The sequence below is a fragment of the Branchiostoma floridae genome, chromosome 2, assembly GCF_000003815.2.
Source record: "Branchiostoma floridae strain S238N-H82 chromosome 2, Bfl_VNyyK, whole genome shotgun sequence".
Classification (NCBI taxonomy): domain Eukaryota; kingdom Metazoa; phylum Chordata; class Leptocardii; order Amphioxiformes; family Branchiostomatidae; genus Branchiostoma; species Branchiostoma floridae.
The window spans coordinates 29,155,722-29,173,525 of NC_049980.1; the positions used below are offsets into that span (position 1 = coordinate 29,155,722).

General features: G+C 43.0%; 3 protein-coding genes across 4 annotated transcripts in view; 2 read left to right on the forward strand and 1 right to left on the reverse strand.

The window, feature by feature from the left end:
• LOC118409465 (acid-sensing ion channel 5-like) overlaps window positions 1-2,888 on the reverse strand; it is an 11,097-nt gene extending 8,209 nt beyond the window's left edge. Inside the window, exons 1-4 of one of the 2 annotated variants that reach the window (XM_035810505.1) lie at window positions 2,490-2,888; window positions 1,955-2,048; window positions 866-957; window positions 368-466 (exon numbers count right to left, since the gene is read on the reverse strand). In XM_035810505.1, the coding sequence (XP_035666398.1) occupies window positions 368-466; window positions 866-957; window positions 1,955-2,029 (266 nt within the window). In that variant the 5' untranslated portion in view covers window positions 2,030-2,048; window positions 2,490-2,888. Of the gene's footprint in view, window positions 1-367; window positions 467-865; window positions 958-1,954; window positions 2,076-2,489 lie in introns of both variants that reach the window. The other variant, XM_035810504.1, reaches the window with a different exon arrangement.
• A 976-nt stretch (window positions 2,889-3,864) lies between these two features.
• LOC118410317 (acid-sensing ion channel 1C-like) lies at window positions 3,865-12,232 on the forward strand. Its single transcript, XM_035811900.1, has 11 exons — window positions 3,865-4,564; window positions 5,517-5,608; window positions 6,232-6,330; window positions 6,964-7,204; window positions 7,524-7,652; window positions 7,875-8,027; window positions 8,187-8,331; window positions 9,716-9,772; window positions 10,106-10,280; window positions 10,811-10,902; window positions 11,699-12,232. The coding sequence occupies exons 1-11, from the start codon at window positions 4,475-4,477 to the stop codon at window positions 11,818-11,820; spliced, it is 1,395 nt and encodes a 464-aa protein (XP_035667793.1). The 5' UTR covers window positions 3,865-4,474; the 3' UTR covers window positions 11,821-12,232.
• Window positions 12,233-13,963: 1,731 nt separating this feature from the next.
• On the forward strand, window positions 13,964-17,226 carry LOC118409136 (acid-sensing ion channel 5-like). The gene is made up of 5 exons (XM_035810006.1): window positions 13,964-14,096; window positions 14,405-14,496; window positions 15,018-15,116; window positions 15,766-16,006; window positions 17,068-17,226. The coding sequence occupies exons 1-5, from the start codon at window positions 13,977-13,979 to the stop codon at window positions 17,224-17,226; spliced, it is 711 nt and encodes a 236-aa protein (XP_035665899.1). The 5' UTR covers window positions 13,964-13,976.
• Window positions 17,227-17,804: the final 578 nt, after the last annotated feature.

A 17,804-nucleotide genomic window follows, 5' to 3' on the forward strand; every position in this document is an offset into this window, starting at 1 on the left:
TTGGTTTACGAAACGTCCTGAATAGTTATTCTTGGTTGATCCCGTTGTAGAAATCAAAGTCAAATAGGTCTCGAAACTTCTTTGTGAGCATTTCGTGATTTCCCCATTACCCCCCAAAAGACCGACATTTCGCTATTTGGCAGTCGTTATGCAAAACGGCCGGGAGCGGTCTCGCAGACACACATGTAAGGCTCTCATGGAGGCAAGTAGAAATGTGACAAAAGTTGTAGTACGGAGAAACATGCGTAAAGGCAATCTGTATACCTTATTATTAGTCTCCATCTTCCACAGCACAATTCACATGTATATTTTGTTTCTATTTGTGTGAAATAAACAAAACAAATATATACAAAGTCCTGAAGCTCACTTGTTGAAGTTACAGATGGTGACCGCCGGGAACTCCAGCTGATCCGTGAACTCCAGCTTCAGGTCCGTCACCGTGCCCCAGCTGATGAAGTCGATAATCCTTAAACAAAATATCACATTACTTTACACATTATAAATGCTAAACAACATCGAAAATAAAGGCGATGGAAAGAAAGTTCAATTTTGTTGCTTCAAAGTTTGAATATGGAACTTTTACAAATGCGTGATAAAGTTTGAACATGGAATTTCGTGGACATTCGTGCCGTATTTTGTTGCGTTTTCTTAGTATATCATATTTTCTTATTTTACTATCCTGTCCCTTTATAACGTTTGTCATTTTCGTCACTTAGACACTTTGCAATGAATAACAACATGACAGTCTATATAAATCCATCTACTGAAATCAACAGATTTTTGTTTTGATTATCGATCGATCGATCGATCGATTGATTGATCGATTGATCGATTGATTGATGAATAGTTAAGATCGCTCACTCACGACGTAGCGATGAGATAGGTGGCGTATCCCAGGCTGAAGAGGAACAGCAGCAGCCAGAGGATCCGCACCACCCAGTTGGGGGCGTCAACAACCTACAGCAAAACCGTGGGAGAAACAACGTTGTCTACGGGCACTATCTAGATAATAATGATAATAATGATGATAATATAGAAACAAATCTTTATTGACACGACAAACGTACAGCGACTTTCGTAAGGTCTACATGTATAACAACTACTTACAGTACAACTAAACAGACATATATGGATATCTATAGGTATGAATAAGTCAACATATTGGATGTAGCATGTTATTTACACTATTGGTTCTACGGTATAAGCATTCGTGGATATATTTGCCTACTTGTACACAGTGAGGGTTATCGCCTCCCAGAATAATAATATATAATATATAGGGTGTATTTGCAGCCAGTAGGTACCCAATGTGTTGAGTAATGAGGCTGATTAACGTGAATATAAACCCGAGGGATAAATTCACTACGACCCGCATTCCATCAGACGGTGACCTCACTGTGACCGTATTCGGATCTTTGTAACCATTTATTTTATAAAAGAAATATCACGCAAAAAGTAAAAGCATGACAGGAAAGATAACAAAACATACAATGATAAAGATAAAGAAAGGTTCGTTATTATCTATGAAATTCGTTAAGGGCCCTGTACCAATCTCTCGGTCGTACCGTGTTCGCCGCTCTAGCGGAATGGGGGTGTAAGTACAATATGTGTGAAGTAACCCTCAACAAGACAAGATCATAAGGCTTAAAAGGAACGTATAAAGCAATCAGAAATCAGTGACCAAAGCAGGAAATTCGTCACATACATGTATGAAGTGACTTCCACCAGGCGAAGTTTGATTCGATTCACATTTATTCTATTTTTCATTTCCATAAACAGCCATACCGGGCCCCTGTTTGGGAATGGGACGTTAGCCTTACTTGAAAGACAGCGGCACGCAAATACTGCGCGTTGCTGGATGCTTAATGTTGCTACGATTATCAAAATTCTGCTACTAGGAAGAAAACGGCAGGAAAACACTGCGTGTTGTTCGATTAGTATAACCCCTCCTCACCTTTGCCGGACCATGTAAAGTCGTTCCCGAGGCCCACTCCCTCTCAGGAGACTGTTCTTCTTCTTCCTCCGCCATGGAACAGCCAGGTCAGGTCCTGTCGTTAGAGGAAATTTCGGATTACCTGCAAGAAAGGGTCACGGTATTACCAACGGCAAACAGGGAAAAGACTACATACTCTCAAATCACTAGTCATCAAATCGTAATTCTCGTTTCCATTCGTAGGAAATTTAAGTTTCCGGCGAAACAAAGAAACAAAATAACTGGACGGTATTTTGTTTAAGTTCTACCTTTCTGTTAAGATGCGAATGTCGAGTGTGTCCAATATGTCAGTTGCGATTGCATCGTTAAACCAATCTGATAATTTAACCAGACTTTCCAAAATTACATATGCTCGAGATTCATGTTCAGAAAGAGTCGAATTTTTTGTGAATAGTCTCCCAACAATGTTACGTCGCAAACAGAATGTGATTGAGAAGCAAAGAGATTAAAATATCACTTTTTTCACCACCACAACTTGGCACAAGACTAAACTTACCGCTGAAACGTTTTCCCTCGAACTCTGGTCACAAGAACGGTCGATAAACCGGGGTCTGTCACTGTGGCCTTGGAAATGATACCATAGCAAAGGGGTCCAAAAAAGGTCACAGTTTTCCATGGGTATTTGATCAGTTAAAGGAACTGTGTTGATGGAAAACGGGTCAGTGCATCGTACGGAATGTTGTGGCAGGTGGTTCCAGTCACTGTGGCTGACCACACAGAGGTATCGTGCTTACGCTACCATCCTCCAAGACGGCATTCTTACCTAATGTGTCTCCATGACCAAGCCATTGACGGGAAACAAACAGGATATGCTTCATCTACATGTTAGAGATAATATTGACGGAAATGTTCCGCTCATCCTATGAAAACCTGACGATGGAGAAGTTTCAAAGCCGCTTCAACAAAAACTATGAGTATATCTAGAGATGCTACATTAGATCTAATGTACAACGCCCATACGGGCATGAAGTTTGTTACTAAACATTGTCATCAATACCCCCTAATCAAATAGAAAGGAATATGAGTCTTTTTTTGTCTATTTTACTTTTGGCAGAAGGGGACAATGTAGCACTGCGCTCAAGTTAGTAACTTATATTAACAGTGCCGCATACACAGTACAGACAGAGAGTAAAGGTAGTCTTTTCCTTTCCCTCCCCGGTCGAAGTTAGGTACCATTTTTACACCTGGATGAAGTGAGAAAGGCCGTGTAAAGGGTCCATTTCAAGAGCTATCTCATCAGCTATAAGATCATTTTACCGACGCCTGCAAGAACGATCCTACGCAAACAGAATCGGTCGCAGCTGAATTGCCTGCTCACTTAGACGTTTTTCCAGTGACTTGGATTGCAGTATTTGCAAGTCTGAAATGCTCGCTGACAGGGTGATAGATTAGGGGACCGCTCGGTTGGATTGATACCTTTCCTGCCCGCCATGGCAACAAAACGCAACATCAGCAAGATACGAAAATAGAGATCGCATTCCGTACGTCTTAGGCCCCCTTTCCACTAGACGGCGATCGTGCTGTGCTCTCACTGCGACCTAAATAGGATATGTGTAATCTTTACTTTCACACTTGGTATATCATACAAAATGTAAAAGTGTGACTGAGAAGACAACAAAGCACACAAGGTGTAAAAAGATTCGTTTCTTTTCTATAGAATTCGTTGAGCGATATGTCAAATTTTAGGTCGCAGAGAGAGCGCTCTGAGAGCGCCGTCCTAGTGGAAAGGGGGTATTACCTGGCAACGTGCGCCAGCAGTAGTAGATCACGTGGTGTTGTGTTGAGCCTTATAGCAACGTACGTAACATTAATAAATGGGGTTTCAACCCCCCCCCCCCAAAAAAAAATTACATACACCTACGTTGTACCATGCCTGTTACAAAATGATTCAGTGCTAAGGACACTGGCCAATATCCGTCTTCAACACCAAAGCCTAGTTATACCAATTTGACATTATTGACAGTGACCTGCTGTAATGTTGAAGAACTGGATGAAGGCCAAAAGTGACCCAGAAACCACCGACGGCGAGTTAACCGGATTGCGCCGTGTAAACGTTTCTATTTTTGACAAGGTCTACTGACGTCTTTGTCCAGACAACCTCTGCATCACCACAACCTGTGCGTTTCGCCTTGCGGAGTCAAAACACGCCTGGTATCCCTGATACACCTCTGAAAGAACACTGTGTCTATTACTAAATAGCCCATGGTGCAGCTCAACAACAGACCATCGTTTTAGCTGCTGAAAAGTGGCTCTGACAGGGTCAAATGTCGCTTTTTCAATCCGTGCACTCTTCGGAAAGACAGCTGTTTATGGTTCAACCTGCCGCCTGACGCCCATTCTTTCGTGGCATATCTCTGTGACGACACAAACGGATTGATCCTGCTGCATCACTGAGGCCGCTCCAGAAAAAAACATCATCGGACTCAAATCAAGGACGACAGGACTTTTTAACTGACCAGTTGAGCTCCGTAGTAATGCACAATGTCGGACAACACTGAGGAGAAACCAGAAAAGGAGGATTCCCCGGAGTACGAGTTTGCGACGGGAACAACGCTCCATGGGCTGAACAAGGTGCGTTACAACATAAGGTGGTTACAGGTATAATGGTGTGGTTATGGTAATGTGGGTACTGCAAAGCTGGTGTGTTACGCCGAAGGGCGGTTATACCGGCTATATAGATACAGATACAGTGTTAGCTGTTATCAGAATCTTATCAGAATCAACTGCCATGAACGTTTCACCCAACCCCCACCCCAGTCCATCTAGGAGTAGGACGTTGCCATAACCAAACATTGAAGCTTATTTGCAAGTTCGTGCCCGAGGGCTAATTGCAAGTACATGGTATGAACATAGTAGATATATAAGTGACAATAAACAGTTATAAGCAACATTCTACAATATTCTCCTCTAATACTAGTGTTGGCTATTTCTAAACAGGTTGCATTTGACTTCTTTTTTGGAAGCAGAGGGAGACGAAAAGCCCCACCTTTTAAAAAACATAACAAACTTGTTTTATTCGCCTTAAGAGATTACAGCTAGAGCTGGTTAGCTAATAACCAACAAGTTTACTTCAAAAGTATTATTCTACTGCTCGTCCTTCTACCGACCCCTTAACCGGGAAGGGTCGCACGGTTGGACGCTAAGCTCCTCAGAACCCTCTGTCTGTGTCGTTCGACATGACGTACGACAGATTGGTTCATTTGCAACATTTCGTTGTTGTAAAAGTTTGCAAGGTGCAACAATATTTATAACTAGGGGAATGTGCTTTATAAATGACATATATTGATAAAAGTTCGTTTTATATATCGCTTCTAGATCTGTTGCGGCCATACCGCCATATGTGTATGGTTCCTATTTCTTCTACCGACACGGTATAAACTTGTGTTTGCTGCGCTTAGACCAACAAAGTCGATCGTTTGATCACTCTGGCCTACGTGAATATCCTCTACCTTGCATTTTGCCACTGAAAGGCTCGTTAAATGCGATAAGTGTCTGTCGACTAACTCTGTTTACCTTGCCACAGATCGCAGACGCTCCGAACTGGGGGGCCCGTCTGATCTGGCTCTGTATTTTCCTGGGCTGTTTTGGATACGCTGCCTATCTTATCACAGAAACGTGAGTAATGTTGGTGACATCTCATTTTGCACTCTCCTGTCCGGTACAACCTGTGTGGGGTTTAAAACAGTTGTAGCTCTCCCCTCCGTTAATGGTTTTATCAGGTTGGTAGAGTTTTCGTCTGTAGACTGCATGTGGCACGGACTGTGCCACAGTAAACCCGGTGGTGTTTCTGCGTCGGGTTACCCTTAACTTTATAATGAGAATATTATGTAAAACGTACAAGTATTAAGGTAAGCAAACGTACCTCCAAATTTTCGATGGCTATCCAGTCCATCTTGCTCACGGAGTGACCTAGTTCTCGCAAGAGTTAAGTTTTTTAAGTTCATTATTACTTAAACCCTTGTCCTACTGAGCCCGTATACATACGGGATGTAGAAACTTCATGATGCCTGTATGTGGGCCCAGTATCTTTTTTAGGCGCATTTCTCACTGAAATACGGCAAATCGCAGCAAACCGCACCAATATGGAGGTAATCTGCAGCAGCAGCACAGAATAGATCAAGTTGTACGGATCTGATTAATCAACCAGCTTAAAGGGGTTTAATATGCAAAAAAATAAAAAAATTCTTGGCACGACAAGGGTTAACGAGGTGTTCTTGGCTTGATCTCCCCCCACCCAGCGTCCTGTCATATCTGAGCTACGACACAGTGACAGACGTGTCTTTCAAGTTTGAGGAATCTCTGGACTTCCCGGCCGTCACCTTCTGTAATTTCAACAAGTAAGTCTGACCTCACATTTCCAAACCGGGGCCCGGCCGGGCTGTTTATGGAAACGAAAAATCGAAATGTTTACGTCTTGTGTAGTTTGGTGTCTACTATTTCATAATTTTCGTTCCCGAAAGCTGCCCGGCCGGGCCTCGGTTGGGAACTGTGACGTAGACCTAAGTATACATTGTATACTGCTGGAATATAACCATACAAATGAATATAACCATACAAATGAATATAACCATACAAATGAATATAACCATACACATGAATATAACCATACAAATGAATATAACCATACAAATGTAGTTACAATATGTATAGCAGTCCACTTTTAGCTGTATTCCTCATTATCGCATGTATTGTTAATTAAAGTATTTTTGATAGAATATTTATTGACATGAGATCATGCGACCTTGGCGTTAAGCTCACCGGAGATCTTGATGCCAAATGTTAACCATTCCTCAATCCAACCATTTGCAGCTGCCATTGTATGATATTTGGAAGTTATATTATTGTGTTATTGTCAGTAAAACAGCACCTCATTCATCATATCTATAACACACTACTTTTGACGGTGGTTACCTTTGATAGATAGTCACACCCCTGCTGTGACTTATGTAAGTATATTTCGTCGACCACAGGTATGCTTTAACAAAGGTTGCCAGAGACGAGAAAGTCAATGTCTACCTGGAACCGCTGTATGCCTTCCCAAAAGAATGGGCTATGGTCGGGACCGGGATGTCTATGGAAGACGGCCCGACACCTACACCGAGCCCAACTCCCTTTCTCCCCAACCTGGCCAGCATCACTACCTACGCCGGGTTCCAACTGGATACAGCACTGATCAGGTGCACATGGAGGGGAGAGCCTTGTGACGCTTCGGTAACGCCAGATCTAAAAATTGATTTTTGTTTATATAGATACATATTCAGGTACCTGAATTTGACATTAACATTTTCAACGTATTTTCGTCATATTGTCACATTTCTAGCGTTGATAAACAAGTCGACAGCAAGCCGCAAGTCGAAAGCAAGCCGCGACCAATAATCTTGGCTCATCCGGAAGTAAGCCAGCCACGTGAACGTTAAAGACAACCCGAATCCACGTTACGATCGGACATCAAGTTGCAATCTCTAGCCCTCCTCCAATCCTTCCGTATAGTCCAGAATTGACCGACGAATGTGTGTTGCTTTTCTTTCAGAACTTCACCCACTCCCTGTCCCAGTTCGGCAACTGTTACGTCTTCAACGGCGACCCGGAGAAGGAGTCCGTCAAACAGACCATCTCAGGGTCAGGCAACGGGCTTCATCTCATCATCAATGTAGAAGCAGTAAGTCAGGAAGTCAGCACGACGCGTTGTGTGTGTGTGTGTGTGTGTGTGTGTGTGTGTGTGTGTGTGTGTGTGTGAGTGTGTCTGTGTGTGTGTGTATGTGTGTGTGTGTGTGTGTGCGTGTGTGTGTCTGTGCGTGTGTGTGTGTGTCTGTGCGTGTGTGTGTGTGCATCAAAATGATGCAAAAATTCAGACTGGTCTCTTCTTTTACAACCTTTACAGAACGAGTATTCAGAAGACCCCACACAAGGCGGGTCGTCCGACGTGGGGCTGAAAATCCACGTTCATCCTCGAGGCGAGCCCGCCAAAATGGACACACAGGGCATCGCCATCGGGCCGGGAACACATGCCTATGTGGGGATTTCAAAAATCAACGTAAGATGAAACTCGCTCATGTTTCAATGTGTGTGTTTCCTTTGGCGTCATCGAAGTATATTCATCTTGTTCACACTTCCCATAATCCTTTGGTTCAGGGTTTCGGAAACGGAAATAGGTCCGACGGGTCGCGTTTTAATGAGTGCTCTCTGCTTTCAGTATCAAAACGAGATCCCGCCGTGGGGAAATTGTGAGGAAAAGAAGCTGAATCATTACGACACCTACACCCTGACGGGCTGTCTGTTGGAGTGTAGGGCGCACTGGGTGGAGACCATGTGTAACTGTACCGCCATGGAACTGCCAGGTTAGTGTAGGGCGCACTGGGTGGAGACCATGTGTAACTGTACCGCCATGGAACTGCCAGGTTAGTGTAGGGCGCGCTGGGTGGAGACCATGTGTAACTGCACCGCCATGGAACTGCCAGGTTAGTGTAGGGCGCACTGGGTGGAGACCTTGTGTAACTGTACCGCCATGGAACTGCCAGGTTAGTGTAGGGCGCACTGGGTGGAGACCATGTGTAACTGTACCGCCATGGAACTGCCAGGTTAGTGTAGGGCGCACTGGGTGGAGACCTTGTGTAACTGTACCGCCATGGAACTGCCAGGTTAGTGTAGGGCGCACTGGGTGGAGACCTTGTGTAACTGTACCGCCATGGAAGTGCCAGGTTAGTGTAGGTCGCACTGGGTGGAGACCTTGTGTAACTGCACCGCCATGGAACTGTCAGGTTAGTGTATGAGACCATGTGTAACTGTAGAGCCATGGAACTGCCAGGTTAGTGTAGGGCGCACTGGGTGCAGACCATGTGTAACTGTACCGCCATGGAACTGCCAGGTTAGTGTAGGGCGCACTGGGTGGAGACCTTGTGTAACTGTACCGCCATGGAAGTGCCAGGTTAGTGTAGGGCGCACTGGGTGGAGACCTTGTGTAACTGTACCGCCATGGAACTGCCAGGTTAGTGTAGGGCGCACTGGGTGGAGACCTTGTGTAACTGTACCGCCATGGAACTGCCAGGTTAGTGTAGGTCGCATTGGGTGGAGACCACGTGTAACTGTACCGCCATGGAACTGCCAGGTTAGTGTAGGTCGCACTGGGTGGAGACCTTGTGTAACTGTACCGCCATGGAACTGCCAGGTTAGTGTAGGTCGCACTGGGTGGAGACCTTGTGTAACTGTACCGCCATGGAACTGCCAGGTTAGTGTAGGTCGCACTGGGTGGAGACCTTGTGTAACTGTACCGCCATGGAACTGCCAGGTTAGTGTAGGTCGCACTAGGTGGAGACCACGTGTAACTGTACCGCCATGGAACTGCCAGGTTAGTGTAGGTCGCACTGGGTGGAGACCTTGTGTAACTGTACCGCCATGGAACTGCCAGGTTAGTGTAGGGCGTACTGGGTGCAGACCATGTGTAACTGCACCGCCATGGAACTGCCAGGTTAGTGTAGGGCGCACTGGGTGGAGACCATGTGTAACTGCACCGCCATGGAACTGGTATGTTAGCTTTTATGTACGTTTTTGGTATAAGTCAATGTGATGTGTTCTGTATAGTATGCGATATAAACACCAAGTCATACACCACAGAAAACAACACAACCGACATAAACCATGATTACGTCACAGACTGTGTTACCTACGGTCACTTTTTTGATTCTCAAATTGTCTTATAAATCGTTTCCCCGACTTTTCTTCTAGGCACCATGGACATATGTGAACCTCAGACAGTCGTGGACTGTGTGCCGTCAGTCTACAGTAAGTGTCGCGACCTTTGATAATGCACAATTATACCATCCTTCCACTAGGGCGGCGCTCTCGCCGCGCTCTCTCTGTGACTTAAAATTTCACAGATCGCTTATACCCCACTCACATCACGCGAAAATCGATCGGACGACAAGTCTGCGAGCTCTAAATTAGGGTCATGCCTCCTCGCAATTTAGAACTCGCAGACTCGTCGTCCGATCGATTTTCGCGTAATGTGAGGGGGGTATAAACGGATCGCATAGAAAAAATCTTTTTACGTTTCGTGTCTTTCATCGATTTGGATCCCCTGGTTTGTAATATTAAGTATATTACATGTGTTTTCAGATTTGATCACTCGTGGACGCCTGCCGTGCCAGTGCCCGACCCCCTGTGAGCACGGCACGTACGGCAAGTCTGTGTCTTACGCCAGCTGGCCCAACCCTGCCGCGGCGGACAGCACTTGGCCTACGTATACCATAGGATCTGCGACGCCGAGGGTACCGGACGCCGTGTACTTTCAGTAAGTCGTAGAGGTGTGGGCAACAGGATTTATACGTCCTTTACAAGACCCACGCCTCCAGCAACAGTTAAAAAACAACTACAGTGGAAGCCGCTTAATTGCACACCCAATTTGCCAGCGAATTCCGTTCAATTATCCGGCTTGTGCGATAATGCGAAGTTACCCGGTTGGACCGCACCGCCACGGGATTTGGTGATTCCGTGCAATTGTCCGAAGTGTGCGTTTATCCGACATGCAATTAACTGGCTTCCACTGTATAAACTATAGAGAATGGGCAAATAAAAGCTTAGTACTTAACATGGAGATAGATCTAGTCTAACAAAATAACAGCAAATACAAAATAATACCTAAACGGAACAACAGTTAAAGGGATCAAATAAACTAAAGTTAACAACAAATGAAACTGATGTGATATTTCGACATGTTGTGAAAAGGAGATATTTTCTCACTTAACGAAATTGAATGGTATGAGTAAGGACATGCTGCTTTGCAAGTTTCCCAAATGAAAGTGTACTCGTCTCATGTTACAGGAGAAACTACTGCGTGTTCGACGTCTTCTACAAAGCGCTAAACAGCAAGACGGTCATCCAGAAGAGGGCGATGACAGAGGAAGATTTGCTCAGTAAGTATCGTGCATACATCGTTTTACCATGAAAGCTTATTTTGCCGAAATACTTCGGCAGTTCTTAACACATATCTACACGAGGTCTGGTCCATATACGATTTTAGCATAAATACTTCATGCTACAACAAGCCCTTCTTGAGTTATTCTTTGTCAAACTTAAACAAAAACAATGAAAAAACGTTAGGGGTTTACTCTGCCTTCCAAGAGCCATCCACCACTCAAAAATCATAACAAAAGCGTGTCCAGAACACGAGATATCAAAACCGGAAGTACCATAACATACCACTAGGGGGTCCATATCATGTCATTACCTTACAAAGACCCGCCCACACGACAAATATCAAAATAATCCATCCAGGCGTTCTATAGTTATCTTGCTGACATCGCAGGGACAAACAGCTACTACTACTACTACTACTACCACTACTACTACTACTACTATTACTACTACAACTACTACTACTACGTATATACTACTCCTAGTACTACTACTACTATTACTACTCCTACTACTACTCCTAGTACTACTACTATTACTAGTACTACTACTACTTCTGCTGTTGTTGCTGCTACTGCTATTGCTAATACTACTACTACTACTACTACTACTACTACAACTACAACTACTACTACTTCTTCTTCTGCTGCTGTTACTGCTACTGCTACTGCTACTGCTATTGCTACTACTTCACAGACTATGACTGCGCAAAGTTACTAAATGGCAATGAAGACTACATTTACTACAAACCCCTTTTCACGGATGTGACAATGTTTGTATTGTCCCGTTCTGCAGGTGCGATCGGCGGTTCCCTGGGCCTGTTCATCGGCGCCAGTATCATCACTCTGGCGGAGATTGGGGAGTATCTCATCACCAGACCCTTCAAGTGTTTCCGTAAGAAAACAAGGCTGGAGTAGAAAGCATCGTTGACAAACAGTAGGAGAGAAACAACAAGCAACAAGATAACTAAAGCAAGGAAAATCAGACAGGATCTTGGTTTCACCTGAAATATGTTATAGACTTCAGTTGATTTTAATCCGTGTTAATGGAAAAACAAGTATCTTAATATAGAATGTTAATGTGGTCCTTTTAGACTTGTGATGTAAATACATATGATATACATAGATGCGTGCAGAAGGTTTCTCAAGTATCATGTCCATCTGTGGTAGACGGATTGTTTGTTTGTATACGTTTGTTTGTTTGTTTGTTTGTTTGTTTTAAGGATAAAATAAGTAGTAATTGTGTACAAATTTTCTTCCCAACATTGATGTAAAACATCGTTTTTCTTGAATCAAGACAGTGGTATTAAAGTTTCTTTATAGTCAAACACACTTCTGAAGTTTGGTTATTTTAGAGATGAAGAAGTCTCTGTTTTTGACGATGACTACAATGAATTGGCAATGCCTTGAAAGAGTTGGTAAAGGTGAATGTAGTCCCATAGCCTTTTCGAGGAAGTAGAGGCAATGGATGTTATCCACTGTGTCTAGTAGGTCATGTTATTGGAAGGCGGAACCCAACTTTCTCCTTCCACCACCTTTTACCTCCCCAACCGGAGTGAGGTACCCATTTTACACCTGAGTGGAGTGACAAAACATAATCAGAATCAGCTGCCATGAGCTTTTCCGTGGTGAAAATGCACTTCTGCTCCCCTGCCAAGTGGGCCTATTTTAGATTGAGATTTTCTGTGTATTTGTACAATGAGGAACTAGCCTACTCTTGCTATGAATATATAGGAAGACTTTCATCCAGCAAAAGTGCATATACAGGTTGTAATATGCAGATATAGGAGTGAAACAAGACAAGGATAATAAAGATTTTTTCCTTCACATGAGAGCAATAGTATGTTCTAACTGTAATCTACTGGTATATCTATCGCCAAATACTTGTTGAGCACCACTCCATGCACCAAGCAGTGCCACACAATACCAGCTGGGTAACTCACACCGAAGACGTCCTTGATCACACCGGTACCTGCCGTTTTGAATGACGGAAGTAGGACAACAATAGACAACAGATATTATTGTACTTTTCCACTGGGTGGTAAAAGTTAAGCGACCTAAATTGGATTAGTATGTGCTATGATTTCATCAAACAATTGATAAAACATCACACAATTGATAAAACATCATATTTCTACATCCATGATGTCGAAATATGACTTGAAACACAATAAAACACAGGAAATTTACAAAATAATGTTTGAACTACTAAAGGGTTCTGGTGGCTTATTTTGGGCTGGCATTTCCAATTCCAACAACGTTTACGGGAACGTCAAATTGAATCATAGTTTAATAGATTAGCATCATTTATGCTCTTGAATAATTCTTAGTACTTTTTGTTGTCTGTTATACTCGGATGGGAAATGTGACGTATCTATTCTCAAGATAGGTCAGCCGATTCTTACTAGACCGTGTACTCCTGGACGGTCGAATGTCACTTTTTCAATTGATGCTTTCTTCGGAAAGACAGTATAGATCACCCCACCTCAAGTCTGGCGTCGATTCTTTGTTGAGAAATCGTTGTTTCTTTATGTCCAGCATCAACAACGTGCAACATACAATTCTAATTTGTCACATCTTTGAACCATTGGGACTAAAAAGGACAACGACAACGGCAAATCAATGTTGTTAAACTTGTTTTCCTATGGAGATGGAGGCTGAAAAATAAATGGTCGCTTCGGTACCTGTATGTGATAGTTTGACATTTGTTGATGATGCAGGTGCTGTGCAGACGGTGCGTCACGTCTGTCAATGTGCTCGCTTATCGCCCTTAACGGAACACATCAATCACCTGTCGAGCTCAACGTAACTTTAGCTGAGACTCTCCTTAACACGCACCAATTAAAGTTTGACGCTCCTGAAATACGTACATTCAATTGCGAACTTTGACTATTCTTGACTTGGTCTAACCTTTTGGCGTACTTTGACTTATACAACGTGTCTCCCGAGTTTAAAACTCTCTGACGTTTCAACCATAATCGTCAGCTTTTTTATATTGGATATCATTTGTACATCATCATACGAAACGTACGTTCTTATGTCTAAAGCTATTTCACATAAGAGTACTATACAGGATGAACGCTGAGCCGATAGACGCCATGTGGGCAGCACAAAGGGAGAAAGACGAAGAAAAAGAAGAGAATTCTCCCGAGTACGAATTTGCGACGGGAACGACTCTCCATGGACTAAACAAGGTACGCAACAACATTTTAGTCTTATCAAAACTAAAAACTAACCTAATAACCACTGTCATTTTTTGGCATTCCATTTTATGATTATTTACATGCACATTTCATTATCTACTTTATTTACTTCATTGACGGTCATATTTATTTACTTGTATTATGCATTTCTTTGTTGTGTCATCTAGAGGTGCTTTTGTCATTATTGCGCAATGTGACAATAAGGATTTTACCATGGTCAATACTGAACAGTGCACTTGAACAGGCCTTGAAATTTCAGGATCGAAATTAGCCCACTGACCTCGACTTTCTCTCCCTAGATCGCAGACGCTCCGAACTGGGGGGTTCGTCTCGTATGGATCTGCATTTTCCTGGGATGTCTTGGATACTCTTCTTACCTCATAACGGAAACGTACGTAGTTAGTTTTCCCACATTTGTGGAAAGATTGACATAATAGGCAACGATCACCTTTTCAAGATGTCAATCCGGAGACCCGACTGTAAGGTTTGATCCACACCTCGAAGGACCCCTACTCTTTCCTACAAGTGTTGAGGGTTCTTTAAGTTTAACGTCATGTCCAAGGGCCGGCCCTAATAAAAAAAAAACAGGTATCCGTTTACACCTGAGTGAAGTAGGGAAAGTCAAGTAGGTTTACGACATGTTACCCTTGTTAATATAGGGTTTTCAAGGTTTTTCAAGTTTGATTGCTGCACATTTCAGACGGTACACTTGACCGTCAAAGCTGTTGTGTTACGCCGAACGGCGGTTATACCGGCTATATAGATACAGATACAGATACAGATACCAGTTATATGCATCATTTACTTATTCATCTAATCACTTATGGTAACTTTATCTGCCATAAGGTAACTTAAATTGGTATGTACCTCACAGGTATGTTTGAAGATAACTATTTGTTTTGTTCTATCTAGTCTCTTGGCGTATTTCTCTTACGACACAGTGACAGACGTGTCTCTCAAGTTTGAGGAATCTCTGGACTTCCCGGCCGTCACCTTCTGTAACTTCAACAAGTAAGTCTGAATCAAAAATTACTAAATCATAAGCGTCATCTGTGTATCATTCTTGATATTTTATTTTCCGTTTCTGCAAACAGGCTGGCCCGGAAAGGCGACCAACATTACTATGCTTGTTAGCGGCGCGTTTACATAGGTCGTGCGATCGTTGTACGGTTTTGCTTTTTTTTGCCATAGGGTTTTCGAGCAAGCCGTGACAGAACCATCTACCGACATGGATAAGAAAACAGCATTTTGTGTACCACGACAGTTGAACTTTGCAGGAGACGTTCGTTTTTGTCCTCTCAAATTCCCGAAGTTAGCGATCGTACGAAGATCGCACGACTTATGTGACCGCGCCCTAATACCCCTGTCACATTATCCACGATCTTTGGGCGTATCGATGGAAGATCGGCCATATTTAAGATCGACATAGGGTTGCTCGTATTTTCACCTGAAGACCGTCCTTGTCACATATAAGCAATATTTTGTACCTTGTACAATTGTTGTAAAATAAAGTTAATATAAGCGAGACTCGGGCGATTGCCGCAGAATCGTCGTCCGATCGATTTTATAGGGGTATAATGGACAGGGGTATAATGGACAGTCATCAACCCTCCAGTTTCCCACGACATTGTGAATTACAAGTTTATTTCGTCAATAACAGGTATGCCTTCAGGAAGGTTGCCGGCAATCCTAGAATCAATGTCTACCTGGAGCCACTGTATGCCTTCCCAAAGGAGTATGTCATAATTGGACCACCCATCTACAAAAACGACGGTCCCACGCCGACCCCGACCCCCACGCCCTTCTTCTACGACTTGGCCGGCATCACGGAGTACGCCGGCTTCCAATTGATCGATGGGCTGGTGGAGTGCTCCTGGAGGGGGGAACGTTGCACCCTTAAGGTAAAGATGTCCTCTACAGCATAATACAAATTCGTCTCAAATTATCAATTCTATCAATCAGCGTCTGAAAAACATTTATTTTCAAACCTTTCTAAGAGAGATACACAATGACAACAAAGGTGGATCCGCTAAAAACAGTTTGAGGTCTTACAGACTGATCAAGTCCACCTATAATGTAGAACAATTCCTGGATATTGACAATATTCGGCACAGGACGGCCGTCACAAAACTACGAATCAGTTGCCATAAATTACACATTGAAACCGGAAGACATAACCGCACTCCTCTAGAACAACGAATATGTAGATACTACAACCTAGATAAGTTAGAAGACGAACATCATTTTGTAGTAGAATGTAGTTTGTACAAGAAAGAGAGAGCTGAACTCTACAGACTAATAGAACCCATGTTCCCCCACGTCATACATCTAAGTAATATTGACAAATTTATATTCCTTATGAATCTAGACAAACCTTTACTTATAAAGCATATCTGTTTTTACATTTTCAATATCACAAAGAAACGAAAAGAAGCCGAATGTACGCAGTAGAATACGATTCTTGAGTAGTATAGATTCATTGTATCATGTTGTATCATTTGTTGTGACCTGTACTGAACCCAGTGGGTATGTATGTACAATAAAGGTCTTCATTCATTCATTCATTCATTCATTCATTAACGCTTTGATAGGATCAGCTCAAGGTGGTATCTCACTGCACTTGGGGCACGGGTGCGGCACTATGGGGCTCGTTCACTGCGGCACTGTTGTGTTATTTTCGCCGATCTTTATCATTTAGATATTGCGTTTTAATGCTTAAAAGTATGACTCAGAAAACAACAAAATGTACAAAACGTAAGAAAATTCGTTATTTATCTCTGAAATTCGTTGATTAATCTTTCGAACCCCGCCGTGCTGCACACCGGTGGCCCAAGTGCAGTGAGATACCACCTTTACCTGGTAGCCTCACAGTACTTTGAGCAATTGGTTCCAATTATGATTTGCATTGATTTGATTCTTGACGATAGCTACTTTGCTTCCCTTCCTTGCCGTCTTACACCAGAACTTCACCCGGACGCTGTCGCAGTTCGGCAACTGTTACGTCTTTAACGGCGATCCGGAGAAGGAATCCGTAAAGCAGACAGTGTCCGGGTCGGGCAACGGGCTGCATCTCATCATCAATGTGCTAGCTGTAAGTCTTCGTTCAAAACAAATCTTATAATAGGCCATATGTTGATTTGATTGTATGGATGACATCCTTTAGGAACCCCAAAACGGATGCCAGCATGTGAATAAAAAAAATAGTTTGACGAAAAAAAGTTGCCTTCAATGGGAAATCTAACTGTTCAGGGAGGTTGAACAAACAATTGAACGCACAATCTATAGTATACAGGACAATAGAGTCTTCATTTTTGGCGACGCCTCAGGGGCTAGCCTACTATTATAGTGTGCGTCCGTTTGACAAGAATTCCCAAAATCCCACAGGCATGTCAGGAATTTTTCCACGCCTGCGTAGTTGCATCATCCCTTTAGAGGGAAATAACTGGGGATTGGGTTGACGGATCTTCATAATATAAATGTAGATAGCTTCAGAGATGCCTTACATAATTAAATACTAATCATGCAAATCAAGGGCTAATTTGCATAAGTAATGAGGACAGTTTATAAATACACTACATTTCATGTAAGAAACAAAAAAATATGCCATATGTAACTAAAAAAAGAGAGAATTATAGGGCTTGCTGTTAAGTATATATCTGATTGGCAAAAATTCCCGAAATTCCAAAGCAGTTCGTCCGC